This window comes from Rousettus aegyptiacus, unplaced genomic scaffold (assembly GCF_014176215.1).
Source record: "Rousettus aegyptiacus isolate mRouAeg1 unplaced genomic scaffold, mRouAeg1.p scaffold_m13_p_4, whole genome shotgun sequence".
Lineage (NCBI taxonomy): Eukaryota > Metazoa > Chordata > Mammalia > Chiroptera > Pteropodidae > Rousettus > Rousettus aegyptiacus.
This window is the reverse complement of record NW_023416307.1, coordinates 132515806-132531788: the sequence shown is the minus strand read 5'-3', so window position 1 is coordinate 132531788 and position 15983 is coordinate 132515806. Positions and strand designations below refer to the sequence as shown.

At 35.3% G+C, this 15983-nt stretch overlaps 1 protein-coding gene across 2 annotated transcripts in view; it reads left to right on the top strand.

The window, feature by feature from the left end:
- HACL1 (2-hydroxyacyl-CoA lyase 1) overlaps positions 1 to 15983 on the top strand; it is a 31180-nt gene that overhangs the window by 8688 nt on the left and 6509 nt on the right. For both annotated transcript variants that reach the window (XM_016140238.2, XM_016140236.2), the window contains 9 exons: positions 775 to 869; positions 2480 to 2592; positions 4875 to 5010; positions 8858 to 8963; positions 10332 to 10415; positions 11361 to 11462; positions 13349 to 13503; positions 13950 to 14108; positions 15657 to 15764. In XM_016140238.2, the coding sequence (XP_015995724.2) occupies positions 775 to 869; positions 2480 to 2592; positions 4875 to 5010; positions 8858 to 8963; positions 10332 to 10415; positions 11361 to 11462; positions 13349 to 13503; positions 13950 to 14108; positions 15657 to 15764 (1058 nt within the window). The remainder of the gene's footprint in view (positions 1 to 774; positions 870 to 2479; positions 2593 to 4874; positions 5011 to 8857; positions 8964 to 10331; positions 10416 to 11360; positions 11463 to 13348; positions 13504 to 13949; positions 14109 to 15656; positions 15765 to 15983) is intronic.

Sequence of the window (15983 nt, the reverse complement as noted above, 5' to 3'; positions counted from 1 at the left end):
GTTATGGAAACCATTTGACACATTACAGTTTCTGGAAACTTTGCCTAATACTTTGGTTTAAGGAGCAGGTGAAAGTGCATGTTACAGAGCCCAGTGGTTAATTTTTAAGACTAAAGTGTAACAGAACATGAATTTTAAAGCTCTCAATGAGTATCTCTTATCTCTTTTCTTTAAAACAAAAATATATTTTAAAATACAGTTGAGATATACACCTGAAAATTATGTAATTGTATTAACCAATGTTATCCCAATAAACTTAATTAAAAAAATAAATAAAAATACAGTTGACCCTTGAACAACATGGGTTTAAACTGCGCAGGTCCACTTACAAATGCAAATATTTTTTAATATGTGCAGTACTGTAAATGTATTTTTTCTTCTTTATGACTTTCTCAACATTTTATTTTCTCTAGCTTACATCATTGTAAGAATATAGTGTATAATACATATAGCATACAAAGAGTTCCTAATCAGCTGTTTATGTTATCAGTAAGGTCAACAGTAGGCAAGTTTTGTGAAAGTCAAAAGCTGTACACAGATTTTTACTATGTCAGGGGTTGGTACCCCCCAACCCCTGCATTGTTCATGGGTCAACTGTATATAGAATCAATAGAGGGTATTTCAATTTTAATTAAAATTGTTTATTTCTATGACTAAGGATGTCCAGAAAAATTAAAATAGTGTTCATTTTACAATTTTTAAGTTATCTTCGAGAGGAATATAATAATAAGGATTGAGATTTAAATTTTTTTTTTCTATTTGTAATAAACTTAGGCAGTAAGAACCAGTATTTATGGCCGTCCAGGTGCTTGCTATGTTGACATACCTGCAGACTTTGTGGACCTCCAGGTGAATGTGAATTCTATAAAGTGAGTAATAGTTATACTGGAGTTTTTTAATTGTGTTATTATAATGCTTACCTTTAAAAAAAATTTAGGAGCTTATGAGTTAATCTTCATTTGCTTAACTTTTAAGGATTTAATAATTAAACTAAATTCTAGCCAGAGGGCTTCTCTTAATTAAAATGGTATTATTTAGTAATTATTTTGGGATTTACTTACTAAATCAAAACTGGAGCTTCCTGAACTCCTCATTTAAAATTACTCTTCCAGTACCCATAAATAATACATCCTCATTAGTGCAGTATGGTTATTTAGAGTCCTTATTATATAAACCAAGAGATGAGGTGATTATTGAAAAACTATTAGAAGTCAGCATAAAAATTTTAGTCTATCTCTGTGATTTAAAAATATTCCAACATCAGATGTTACAATGATTTACCAAGTTCCTTTATTCCTTAAATAAACATTGAGTGAACAATAAGAACAAGAAACATTTTTCACTGGTATCTAAGTCACTCCAAGTACGGATGAGTACTTGAGTTAATGCATCACCCTAAGTACGACTTAGTACATTCCTGCTATTGTGGACCAAGTGGTCTGGTCCTCTAGTAATTGCAGAAAGAAAGTGGGTATTTCTGTACACTCATATACCAAGGAGTGGTTTCTATTTGGGAAAGTCAGACAAAAAGGACAACTATCCTGCATAATACCTAAACATGATACTCAAAATAATATTATTGGCTGGGAGGAGGGAGAGATGAGCCTCAGGTAAGTTAACTCTGTAATCCTTCATTAAAATTTTTGTAAAGATTTCAATGTTCTCTTTTTGTATCAATCATATGCCCAAGTTTTGTACACTATGCTGTTTATCATAATAAATGAAATGAAACACTGAGATCTCAGTGTCCAGAAATACTTAACTATGACAGTTTTAATATTTCTTTTACTAATAATGCATATTGTGGTACTAAAATATTGACTTGCCCAGTGAGTAAAAATATAGTGAGGTAGTTAAAAGCATGGACTCTAGAGACAGAATGACCTAGTTAAATCCAGTCTTTGCCACATGCTAGCTAGGGACCCTGAGCAAATTACTTACTTTCTGAGGTTTTTTTTCTCATTGAAGTGGAGATAATGATAATACCTAACCTCATTGTTTTGAAAATTAAATGTGAATAACTGGCACATAGTAGGTGTTACATATTAGGTTTTAGTATGTTTTTTACTATTACTACAGCAACAACTTACTACCATGCAAAGACATTAACTCAAATTTCCTGTCATTGATTTACTCATTCTACTGGCTTAGATGATATTAGGGAATAACTCTTAATTTACTCGATTTGATAAGAATATTATGGTTATATAGAAGAAAGTCTTTCTTTTTTAGGGCTGCATAGGGAAGCTTTTAAATCTTGATGCCAAGATTTACTTTGAAATAGTTCAGGAAAAAAATTGTTATATGCATGTTTGTGTGTATACGTGTGAAGCAATAAAATGATGTTAGCTGTTGAGTCTACATGGTGGGTATGTGGAGTTTATTGTACCATTTTTTCCTCCCTTTTTAGATATTTGATATTTTTTCAATAAAAATTTGGAAAATTGGTCTCCTAATTAACAAACATCTTTATTTCCAGGTACGTGGAGTGCTGCATGCCACCTCCTGTTTGTATGGCAGAAACCTTTGCTGTGTACAAGGCAGCCTCTGTTATTAGGAATGCGAAACAGCCCCTTCTTATCATTGGGAAAGGTAGCACTGAACGGAACCTAAGTCTTGCTGGGTTGTTGAAAGAATGCTGATTCTATCGAGAAACTGTCTTTATTATTAACATCTGCTCTAATGTTTGAAACTGGAATAGAGTGTTCTTCACCCATGTAGCATCGTTTATTGGTAGACTTATTCATAGAATTATTCTACGGTGTTTAATGATCTTGTCCTTTTAATGGAATATCACCTGTTGCATTTCTTTGGTCTTACAAGTAAAATTTGGTTTTTTTTTCCATTATAAAAATAATACTTTGTTATTAAAAATTTTGGAAAATCCATAAGATTATAAAGAAATCCCTTCATCCAAAGATAACAATTTTTAACATGTAGTACTTTTCTATTCCTTTTTGCATGTGTATTTTAATATATATTGTGATCATACTTCATAGACAGTTTTATATTCTTCTTAATCTAGTTAACATTATAACATTTTTTCATAGTCTTACATTTTTTAATATAATTTTTAGTATCTATTCATGTATGCTAATACTTTATGGCAAATATTTAAATCTTTTCCAGTTTCCGTTTGTTTAGAATATCTGTGACAAACACGTTTGTACTTAAAGCTTTTTCCATATTTAGTGTATAAGAAAGATTCCTAGAAAGGAAATTAGCAAAGTTAAGAGGTATTCATATTTTAAGGCTTTAGATGCACATTGTCAGGTAACTTTCTCCCAAGGTATTGTACCAATTTACACTCCTGTCAGCAATTTATTATGGTATCCATTATATGTTCTAGAACTGAGGAGGCTATGAACCACTTATGACCATGTTAGTCAGTTATCAACTACTTAGGAACTAACTACATAGAAACTAAAAATCATTGTAATGAAAATGGTGGGCAGCAGGAAAAAATCAGTCAGAGCCGAGTTGAAAGTAGCTGTATGATGTGTTAGCTCTCTGATCTTGGCAAACAACTACTATGGTCTCAAATACCTCAGTTATAAAAAAGATATTAATTACCTCAACTGTATTGTTATAATTAAATAATGAAAGAAGTCGAAAACACTCAGTAGATGCTAGTTTTAATTCTTTCTTTAACCAATATTTGATGAATGGTAAGGCAGGTAGTATAGAAAACATTCTGTGAGGTATACAGAGAAATAATGTTCCCTGCCTATAGGGAGGTAGACTTAGTAACAAATAAGTGCAGTATATACTCCTAAATGATTTGTACAGAGAGGTGAGGTGGATTCTCAAGGGAGGCAGCAACAATTTGCTCACGTAGTTAATGTGGAAAGATCATCCAGAGGAGATGATGCTGTGGCTGCACCTTCACAAAATATATATGATAGGTCAACTGAGTGGGCAAAGAGGACAAAGTAAATCCCAAAAGAGAGAACTGGATGTGCAAAGATACAGAGGCAAGAAAGAGACTACAAGGTAACTTTCTGGATGAGAAAAAGGAACTACTTTTCATCCTACATATATGAGAAAAGGTTCTAAGGTAGTTTTATGAGGGGAGCATTATACTGAATCTGAACATACACTATACCATTTACTGGGATTCAGTAGAGAATTATAAATTCCAAATACGCAGTAATATTCTACTAGTCCTAAAAAAGAGTTTAAAACTAAATAGCTAAAAATATATATAGTGGCCTCGATAACATTAGAAATGTATTCAAACAGTGAGTTGTTTTCAGTGTCATCGAAATAGAGCATACAGTTATTCTGCAGATACACGCTGTAAAAACAAATGATATGTGATCTACTTGCATTAGTCATTTGCAATCAAAATTGTAGAGCCTATGAAGAGAGCTACAGAGTTTTAAAAACTTATGCCTATTGTTAGAATTTCCATGCCTAGACTAAGAGACTGCAGTCCAGGTTAGCTGGTGGTGGGGAGCAATGCGCAAGATTAGAGAGAACCTTCCCCTGTCAGGGCAGAGTTCTTCCGTGCCATCCTGGGCCTACTGGTAAAGACAGTGTGTTCAGGGAATTGTGAGTAGCAATTCAGTAGGACTGTTAGCATAGAATGGGCCATTGAGAGCAGAAGAGATTTGAGATGCAGCTTTTTTTTTGGTGGAATAGACATCTTTCAGAATAACTGAGAATATTATTGGAGGAGAAATTAGAATTATTGCTTTCTTAAACATTTTAAAATGCCACAGGTTAAAAACCATAGTCATTTGTTTTGGGTTGAAGCTCTGTGTAAGGAAGAGAATATTTGAGAAGTTCTAAAAGCAGTTGTGCGTGAACTAGCTTAAGGGCCCTTGCCTGGAGCGTAACTGACTTGTGTAATAAATTTGCATTTCTTCCAGGTGCTGCTTATGCCCATGCGGAGGAGGGAATCAGAAAATTGGTGGAGCAATGTAAATTGCCATTTTTGGCAACTCCCATGGGAAAAGGTGTTATCCCTGATGACCATCCAAACTTCGTAGGGGCTGCCAGGTCCAAGTGAGTGGCATTCCAGATGTTAAATATAATGGCTTGGCAGATTTTAGGCTAATTTGGATTGTTTTGTAACTTTAATGAGTCTAGGAGAAGTTATGAAAGAATTGTATAATTTTCGGCATATCTATTTCTTTTTAGACTTTTCAGCACTTTAAAGATGTCCACTATCTCCTGATACTCATGTTTTCAGATGAGAAATTTGTAGTCATTTGAATCATTGTTACTCTATATGTAATATGTTGTTTTTTTATGGCTATTTTCAAGGTTTTTCTTTATCATCAGTTTTCAGCAGTTTGATTATGATGTGTCCGGACGTGGTTTTCTTTTAGTTTATCCTGTTTGGTGTTTCCTAATATTCTCGCATCTGAAAATTGAGGTCTTTCACTAAATTTGGCAAGTTTTTGGTCATTATTTCTCCAAATAATGTTTTTCTACATCAATCTCTTTCCCCTCGCCTAATATAACACAAATATTAGACATGTCGATATTATCCCATAGGTCCCTGAATACCTGTTTAATTCTTTTTAATCCTTTCGTTTCTTATATTTTGTTTCTCTGCTGAGAACTTCTATCTTCCCATTTATTTCCAGAGTATTTTTGTTTATCTTATGGAGCATAGTTATAATGGCTGCTTTAAGTTTTTGTTTAGTAATTCCAGCACCTGGGTCATCATAGAATTAGCATCTATTCATTATCTTTTCTTTTGAGAATTGGTCACATTTTTCTGGGTCTTTGTGAATTGAGTAATTTTGGATTGTATCCTGGAATTTTGAATATTATGTTGTGAAATACCAGATTGTATTGAAATACCCTGTGGAATGTTCATTTTGTTTGTTTGTTTTAGCAAGCAGTCAGCCTATTTAGGTTCAGGTTGCAAGTTCTGTCTTACTGTGAGCAGACATTCCAGCACCACATCAGTTTCAAAGCCTTTGCTGTACAATTCTGGCCTGTCCACATATGTCCAACCCAGGGGTAGCCTCAGACATGTGCTGGTTCATATCTAGAGTTAAGGATTTCTTTTCCCTTTAAAATATAGCTCCCATTCCCCTTCTGATGTCCAAGAGTCCCTTTTCCTGGCCCCTGCTGCTGCTTTATTATACTGCACAACAGGGGCTGCCTTTGAGGTAAGGTGGCAGTACAAAAGGAAAGATAAAAAATAAGGGGATTGCCCCATACTCTTCAGACAACAGGGGACCCTTTGCTCAGTTCTTGTTGGGGAAAAAAAAAAATGGTGTTTTTCTTGAAATTTGATCTGCTTGAGAGTTACCAGAATGCTACTGTGTAACAGGGCTGCCCTGGGAGCTTTGGTGGGAGAGAAAGGAAGAGAAAAAGACCATCCTGAGCTTTTCTGTTGTGCTCTCTTGCTTGCAGGGGTCTGTTTTCCTGAATCTCTGGCAGAAAAGACAGGGTTTCTCTCAAGGTTTTTGCTGGCCTCCATTTCTGCAGCTAGGGCTGCCCTGAGTCAAAGCCAGGAGAGGAGATACATGAGGGGACAAAACCTTGGAAACTCACGCCCTGGCCCTGCGCAGGTCACTGCTTTGACTTCCCGTCCAAACCACCCACTGTTGTTTACTTTTCTGAATTCGCAGGTAGTTGTTTTTTCTATTTCAGTGGAGAGCTAGGCTGTCGTGGGCTTACTCAGTCATGGGTGACACTGGACATGTCCTCTTTTTCAGTTTTTAAAACACACTTTTTGACAAACCATATATTTTTTTCTTTTAATTTCTTGAAATTTATTATGATATATTTGTTTGGTTGCTCATGGGCGCCATTACGCCAGTGGGAACGTGGCTCAATACCTAAGATGGCCGACAGCTCACTACCAAAGTTACAGCAGAGACTTCCCGGGTGGCGAGATCAGCCAAACAGAGAAGTCCCCGCCCTATAGCCCCACCGACATCCTGGGCCAAAACCTTTAAAAACCGCGCCTATACCCCAGACACGTGCCACTTTTCTGGCCCCTTTCCTCGGGACCAGTGAACCTCGCCCGCAGACTCTAATAAAACCTGTTTTATCCTTCGCTTTGGCTCAATCTCAGCCTCATGTTCGTCTCCTCTGGCTGATCAATATTCTCAACATACAAATAAGAGAGAATAATTTAATGAACATTTATGTAACTACCACTCAATTTTATCAACTATAACATAATATTAAATAATATGTCATCGCTTTAGGGTTTTTGTGTTTTTTTTTAGGAAACAAAAATTACAGATTCACTACAGTCCCCAGGATCTCTTTCCTGATTCCAGTCCCTCCCGCTCCACTATTTACCACCATTATGCATTTGGTATCTTTCATATTGTCATGCACACAGAAAATTAATTTTGAGGGTTTTTAAAATGTAATGTCTTTAATTGTTGCTCATTTAATGCTATCTGAATAGATTATACCTTTTTTATATTAGTATACATTGTACAGAAACCAATTTAATTCTTACACTTTTTACAAAATATATACTTTAACATGGGTCGAGCTGAAGTTTATCTTTGTTCCAGCTCGATTTTAAGAAGATAATATCAATGACATTAATAGCATAAAAAAGATTGCAAGAGGCAATAATTGAATCAGTAATTTCAAGGATTTTAGGGTATCTACAACCAAATCGATCCTTCCAATTATAGTTTTTATCTGTTTGTTAAATTGGGTCCCAAAGGACCAATACAGTATATGAAGATAGCTTTTTTGAGTATATACTTGAAATGATAACTAAACGTCTGTGAAAAATAGAGTACACCATTGAAGAAGACGAAACCAAAAAAACAGATCCTCTATGGCAAAAGATAGGAAAAAAAAAAAAAAAAACAGCTAAGGAGGAAAAAAGTGAGTGGGGGGGAAAAAAACAACTCGCAGCAATTATGATAATAAATTCTGAAAAAAGGTAGAGACATTTAGGTTGAGTCGCTAATGACAGTTACACACACTATAAAAGTCACATCTGAAACAAAATGATGCAGCTTAAAAACTAGCAAAGATGTGTGAAGTAAACAAAAAGAAAGCAAGAGCATCTGTCTTAATATCAGTGTGGATAGCAAAATAAAAATTAAAAAAGTAGAAGTTATGACAAAAATATTAAGATCTATAAAAGAAAACTATTAGAAATATACTTGGTGTAGTATATTTTTAAAGCAATTCAGAATTGGGAATCAGCCCTCTTAAAAATATCTGCTTCTAGACATCAATATGAAGTGTGTATTAAGATTCAAGCATAAAGATGTGCAATCCAGTACTGTTTATAGCAAAAAAATCCAGCAATTGAGAAAAGGTTAAATAAATTTAATGTGTGCATACAGCCAAATGCATACATAGCCTTTAATTGTTTTTAAAAATAACTTAACGACAAAAGAAAACATCTGTGATTAGCAAAAGTGTATGAGGTAGTATTGTATGAGTTCAACTATGTAAAAATATACTAGCATAGAAAAAAGACTAGATAAAAATATGCCAGGATATTAATAATAGTTTATAATAATAGTTGATAGTACTACTGGGTGCTTTTGGTTTTTTCTTTATACTTTTTCTGCTTTTTCCTGATTATCTACGGTGAACTTGTATTAATTTTTCTAATGATAATAAAGTAATAAATGAAACAGTGTAGATGCAGTCCTGTGGTAATATTTTTCTATTTATTTCATCTTTTATATTACTATTTAAATAAAATGGCATCATGAATTATTTTAGTTTGAAAGATCAAATTTACCTACCATCAAATTCTTCTGATTCTGAAGATTAATGCAATGAAGTTCCAAATTATTTAGACTTTTCCAAATACTTTAGAAATTAATTTTAGCATAATCCAAATTAAAAATATAGATATACTTTTTGTGTTACATCATATTTTTCTTTTTAACAGGGCTTTGCAATTTGCTGATGTAATTGTGTTATTTGGTGCCAGATTAAATTGGATTTTGCATTTTGGACTCCCTCCAAGATATCAGCCAGATGTGAAGCTTATCCAGGTACCTAGAGAAGAGAGAGCTTTTAAATCAGAGTTATCTATAGTTTATTGTTCTCCCTCTCAACCATTACCAGCCCTGCTTTCTCCTTGGCTTTTGTAAAGAATATCTTTTTACAAAAATAGAATTTTATAAATTGTCTAACGTAATTACAGGTACCAAAGTAAGCTGCCTTTTCAAGCCTGCGAAACATAATATGCCGCTAATCAGAAAACCTTTCAAAATCAAGTTTTAAATAATTTGAAAAGCATAATTTGCCTCTTCTTTATAGTTCAAGTATATTGAAAAGTAGACAAAAGAGGTTTAGGTAGGATGGTAGCTGAAAACAAAGCATTCAGCATTGTTAGGGATTGAGTTCTTTTACATGCCAAAACTTTTAAACACCCTTTGGTTGGAAATCTCTAAACAATGCTGCATTTACCTATGCCACTAAACGGTGTTTGGGATATTCTCTGACTTCCTTTTGAGGACTCTTGTATTGTTATGACCCTCTTTATGAGCAAGTTTCTTCACTGGTATGGAAAGTCCTGCATACATAGTGGCATGGAAACCTGTTTGACCTACACAGACTGTATGATATTTGATGATCCAGTTACAGTTGCTGTCTTCTCTTATTTATCTTTTTATTTAAGGAGTTAACTTCTAATAATTCCTTTCCCCTGGGGATATTCAAGAATTAAAACGACAAACAAGCATGACCTGAGTTGTACATGGAAGATGCTGCCACTTCTTTGTCCCTCTTGGTTCCAAAATAAAGTGCAGCCCCTTTGAGGTGGCTAAATTACTCCTCCTAACAGATGCCCTTTTCACTTGCCCATGTCTGTCCAGAAATGGAGCTTCTGAGTACAGGGGAAGTAATCATGCCATGCCCTAGGGATGGTTCTCAAATGCAGTTTCCTGGGAAACCTGTTAAGACATGCATATTTTAGGGCCCTACCCCAGACCTGTTGAGATCAGAAACTCTGAGGTGGACTCTTGCAGTCTACAGTTTTAACAAGCCTACTGAATGATTCTGATATATGCTCAAATTTGAAAAATTCTGCTCTAAATAGGAATTCCAGGGTAATTAAATAGAACCTTATTATTGGTTAGATTCAAAAATATAATTGATCAAGTCAGATAGGTTTCTTTGGGTATAATGGTACAGTACAAAAATTCTACAGAATAGATTTTAAAATGGGGAAAGATGATGACGTTTTTGCACTAGCTATATTACTCAGAATTCATGGATTTTTACTTTTATTAAGGAAATTCTTAAATAACAAATATTTATCATGTTGTATGTACATAGTTTATTTATTCAGCTTTAATTGACTTCTTAAAGAATTTAAGAATAAACATGCTTGCTCTTCAGTCTTACCTCTTTTTTAGATTGATATCTGTGCAGAAGAATTGGGGAATAATGTGAGACCTGCTGTGACTTTGTTAGGAGACATAAATGCTGTCACTAAACAGGTAAGAGCTTTTGCCTGGGTTTTAGTTTATGTGGATTGGTCTTTAGAGAATAGTTCTTTAAAATGTTTTAGTTGTGATTCACTTGGTGACAGGTCTGATAACATCTATTTTAAACAAAACTTATGGCTATTCTTACATATAACTTTGGAACTTGGTAAATCTAATTTCTTGTATATAGATCATTTTTATGTGAGTGAGTTAAGCATTTTTGGAAGGTGATTGAAAATTTAAAGGCATTCAGTAGGCAAACAGTGATTTATTAAGTAGGATTCAGCTATCTGAAAAAATATAATATAGCTTCCAGAGGCACTGAACTTACAGCCAAGGAGTGTCTTTATGCACTGGAAAAAATCTAACTTAGGATTTCTTCAGGTATTAGAGAGATTTTTACTCTTCAAAACTGTAATCAGTGATTTATTGAGATTCTTATAATTGTATATAATTTATATATTTCACTGTGACAAGAGATAAAATATAGTCACATTTATCACTTGATTTGTGTGCAGATTGGTATTGTTATCATGATTATACAACATTAGGTTGCAATCTCCAGTCACATATTAAAACACTCTGGAGCATTTGATCTGTGTGTTGGGAATCCCTTAGTATTTGGGGCTGTTTGCCTTCCTGTAAGGGTTCTATGGTTTTCCTTTTAGTGTCAAAGACGGAGAAGGGCTTAAGAGCCCCAGCCAGTGAGGTGAGGAGTAGGGAGTACTTTGCTCTGCCTTTGGGAATCCCAGGATCAGCCCAAAGTCCACACCGACCCAAACAAAAACTTTCCCTGTTACCTATTTATCTTCTATCAGTTGTTTGCTGCCTAGAGGAAAAACAAAGTGCGAGTGATGTGAAGGACAGGATAGTGTGTCTTTAAGAAGAAATTTTTATGTTAATATGATTTAAGTTTATTTTCAAGAAGGAAAGAAGAAGTTTGTGGTTTTTTTTTAGCTTTTAGAACAATTTGATAAAACACCGTGGCAGTATCCTCCAGAGAGCCAGTGGTGGAAAATTCTGAGAGAAAAGGCGAAGAGCAATGAAGCTGCATCCAAGGTAATACAGAACCCACTGGAACTCAAGAATGCTTCAGGTTCACGGTTTCGGTTCTTTAAAATCACGCCATGCAAAATCATGCAGTAAAACCCACTGGGCCCATGGGGAAAAAGATGTAGAGGCACAACTGTCAACCACTTTGTGAAACATTAGATAGGAACCTAACAAAAATGGTGGCAAAGTCTTACGCAGTTATGTACACATGGCACTTTACCTTGAAAGAAGCCTGAAGTTTCCTGTGGAAGTGGGCATTGAAAGGGTCACAGCTTGCGAGTTACTGTGGGAGAAGGAGGGCGATCTGACATTAGACAGAAAGTTGTAAGAATATATGTTGATGGACGTGACCTTGGCACCAAAATACAATTATGGTCTTTTGGAGCCTTAAGTCCTGGGGTATGTTGGGGCATATTTTTCTACCTTTAAGATAAGTCCTTCAAGGCATTTGTTTGTAATAGGTAGATGTTTCATCAAAATTGAAATTGTGATTTAATGTATAGCCTTTTTTCTTTAAAAAAATTTTAGCTTTATTGAGGTATGATTGATATATAAAATTGAAAGATATGTAAAGGTACATCATGGTGCTTTGATAAACACATACATTGTAAAGGATTTCCCCTATCTGATTCACATTTCTCTTTCTCTCTCTCTCTCTCTCTCTCTCTCTCTCTCTCTCTCTCTCTCTCTCTCTCTCTCTCTCTCTTTTGGTGAGAACATTTATAGCTTCCTCAATTCAATTCGTTTTTCCTAGAAATTCTTTTATGACTTCCTCCTCTTACTTGTGGTTCTGCCTAATACCTGAAGGCTTTAGAAATTGTAGTAACATGAAACCACTGAAACATCCACTACTAGCATTAAAATGAGCCACTTCTGCAGGATTTGGCACTTTCTGTTTAAAGTCTTTGTATATCGATAGTGTTTTCTCTCTGAATGTGAGAAAGGTCATTCCTGACCTTGTTTTATGTGTTTCTATGCATTTTGGTTCAGCTGGGTGTAGTCTTCTTTGTTCATGTATTTCTCACTGATAGAATGATGCGTGAGCAAATATGAAATTCAAGTTATGCTCATATTGTTCCCTAATATAGCAGCTATCTTGGAATAAATTCTCATTTTCAGAACAAGCAGAATTAATTATACACAAGTCTGTCTTTCCTTGGAATTTTAATCAGTGACTATTTCTCTTAGCAAGAGCCAGTCTCACTTCTATTTCATTAGGGGTATGATTAATTCCTTCTTTTCCCTGGGAATCACCTTAGTTTAAGGTGGAAGGAAGTTGCCTCTTGTCTCTGGTGCAAGAGTATGGGAGGGTTGCTCATCCATCTGGGGTGTAATCTCTGATGGGCCGAAGTAGGACAGGTGAAGATGCGATGCCTGGACCAGACAGCCCCACGTGGCTCTCTTCAGTTCAGACTCCAGAATGGGGGATGAAGCACATCTCTTTAACGCTCCACTGTAATTCTGACTTCATTTTTATTTAAACTTAGAGCCATACTTCAGATGAAAATATCCTGGAATAAAATGTTCACTTTTTCTAAGAGAGTGTTTCCCCTAAAAGTGCTCAAATAGGACTGTTCAGTATTTCCAGCCGTTTTTACTATAGGACTTCTCAGTCTTTAACATGATAATATGGATCTTCAGGAAGAGGGATATTCCCTGGCTTATTTGATTGTGTCCCAAATTGGGAGTGTGGGACCCATTTTTCTTAGCATGTTCCCCTGGACTGTTCATAGATCACTTAGCTTCTCAGAGTAGTGATTGGTGGTCATTTGGAAACTTCATAGTTTTTAGTTGTTACCTGTTTCCAAATAAGTTTGATAGTAGCTTATGGACATTGTTTATTTTCATTATATTTCAATCTAATTTGGTTATTTTTCTCTCTGATATTTTAGGAATCAGCTTCCAAAACATCCCTGCCTATGAATTATTACACAGTATTCTTCCATATTCAAGAACAACTACCCAGAGACTGTATTGTGGTGAGTGAAGGAGCAAATACTATGGATATTGGACGCACTGTGCTTCAGACCTACCTTCCTCGTCACAGGTAAGTCTTCTAAAAAAGAAATTATGATGAATTATGTGTTAAATTTGAAACCATAATAGTGCAAATTAATAAAGTGTTTGAGAATTATATGTGTTCAGTGTATAAAGACTGAACAGTGTATAGGTCACGAAAGTATTCTTAAGTGAGGTTCTATAGAGTTTTTATGCTTCGTAGGTCCTCGAGATCATGTGATAATTTGTATACTCAGTGCTCCAAGAATATATTCTCAGTCTTTCAAGCAATCACGAGTGACTTTTTCTTCTTATTCTGCTGATCTTTGACAGATTAGTTCTTCACAGACTAAAACTTTATATTAAAAGAAAGAGAATGTTTTTACTGTTCTTTATTTTTTTTTATGAACCATGTGAATACATCTAGATTTCTGCCAACTCTACTATCTGTGACATGCCCCAGAGGGTTTCATTTGAGCTTTATTCCCCCAATAGGCTTGATGCTGGTACTTTTGGAACAATGGGAGTTGGTTTAGGATTTGCTATTGCTGCTGCAATAGTGGTTAAAGATAGAAACCTAGGACAGCGGGTCATCTGTGTGGAAGGAGACAGCGCATTCGGGTTTTCTGGCATGGAAGTGGAAACCATCTGCAGGTAACACAGCAAGCACCCTCACTCAGAATATTTCTTTCTCCAAAATATGGAAAATTAAACACAAGCCTCACTTCCCTAAGAAATGCTTACCAAATGTTAATCATGTGCCAGGTGACAGCGCTGGGCTATGTCCTGAGGATACTAGTATAAACAACTCTGGGGTCTTTCTCATCAGAGACAGTGTGTTCGTGATTTCTTTATTGCATGTCAAAAACCTGTAAAACTATGGGGTGTGGTTTTAAGGTTGTTGGAAAAAAAGTTCTGTCCGAGAAAAGCTTGTTTTCTGCAGGGAGCCAGCAGACCTTATGGTTAAAAGATGGCCAGTGGGTCAGATGGCTTGAATTTAAATACTGACTTGACCACATCAAAGCCAAGTGACTTGGGTTCAGCAATTTAACTAAGCTTCAGTCTCCTCTGGAATAGGGGTAGGAATAGTAGTAGTTTCTACCTTAGAAGATGATCGTGAGGAATAAATGAGATAGATCATCTAGGTACAGCTCAAGGTGACTGCTCCGTGAAGTGAGCTATTCAGATTATGTTTATAGTTGTGAGGATTCATGGAAAAACTCAGTAAGTTGTAGTTCTTACTATAGAAGTATGGGATTTTTTTCTCCCTGATTATTTAAATTAGGAAAAGCATTCAGTTCTTAGCCAGGGCTCTTATTAGGGGTTTTGGAAATCATGTTTCAGGGCTTTTAAAGCTTCGGTATATAAAACTTACCAGATCAGAGGGAAATTATGTGCCAGTTAAGAGTGTCTGTGTTGACAACCAAGTCATATATGCATAAAAGGTCATTTAGGGGGAAGGCAACCTTCAAGAGAGTGAAGCCTTTCCCTTTGAGCATGGAGAGCAAGTAGTTACCACAATCCTGCTACATAACAGTATGCAGTTTAGTTTTTGTTTTTGCAGCTCGTCTCAGAAATTATGTCTGTAGAAAATACAGCCCATGTTCTTTTGTCAGTCTTTAAGTAAAGTTTAATCAGCCTTTTTTGGTCTTTACCATACCCATACTGTTTAGCACATTGTTAAATACTCTCTCTTTCTCCAATTATTACAGCAGGTAATGCTTTTCTAATTACGAGGGAAATGGTTTAGGAGGGGAGAATGTTTGCTAGTCGTTTGTATACCTCCCACAGCATCTAGAAAGTGCTGGTTGTCTATGAGGAATTCAGTAAAAAGATAACATTTCAAAAAGTACTTTGAGGCACTGTGTCGAAGTGGGGCTTCAGAGAGTATTAAGTATGGAAGGTGTCATTCTTATTAATACCTGAACCTTTGAGAACTGAAGCTCAGTAATTTGCCCAAGTCATAGCTGTATAGTTGAAAAACCCAGTCTACAAACCCCTAATCTTGTATTCTTCCTACTTGCCCATGATATTTCTGTGAATGATTTGGTATTCTTAAATGCTTAGTTTTTAGTCTTACCCTAATATTACAAAAAAAGTTTAGAGAAAGCTATCCATTTTTAAGTTAAAATTTCAGCCCAAAGAAAATAAATTGCTTTAGAACAAAGAATGATTTTCTTTATATTTTGCTGTCAATTTTAGGTACAACTTGCCAATTATACTTTTGGTGGTGAATAATAATGGAATTTACCAAGGTCTTAATGCAGATACTTGGAAGGAAATGTTAAATGGTGGAGATGCCACTGTAGTGTAAGTAACCCAGAACAATGTGTATTTCATTTGTCTCATCTATTTAAATCTCTTTAAAAAGTCTGCTGTATTGAGATGTGCTTCCATGATGTGAGTATTGCTTATTTATGTTGTCAGCCTCTCTAAAGGGCAGGAATCTTGTCTGTATGATTCCTCTTTGCACAACCATCCATGATTGGGCACTTCAGTAAATAGTTTATGATCCGGGAGCCCCTGAAG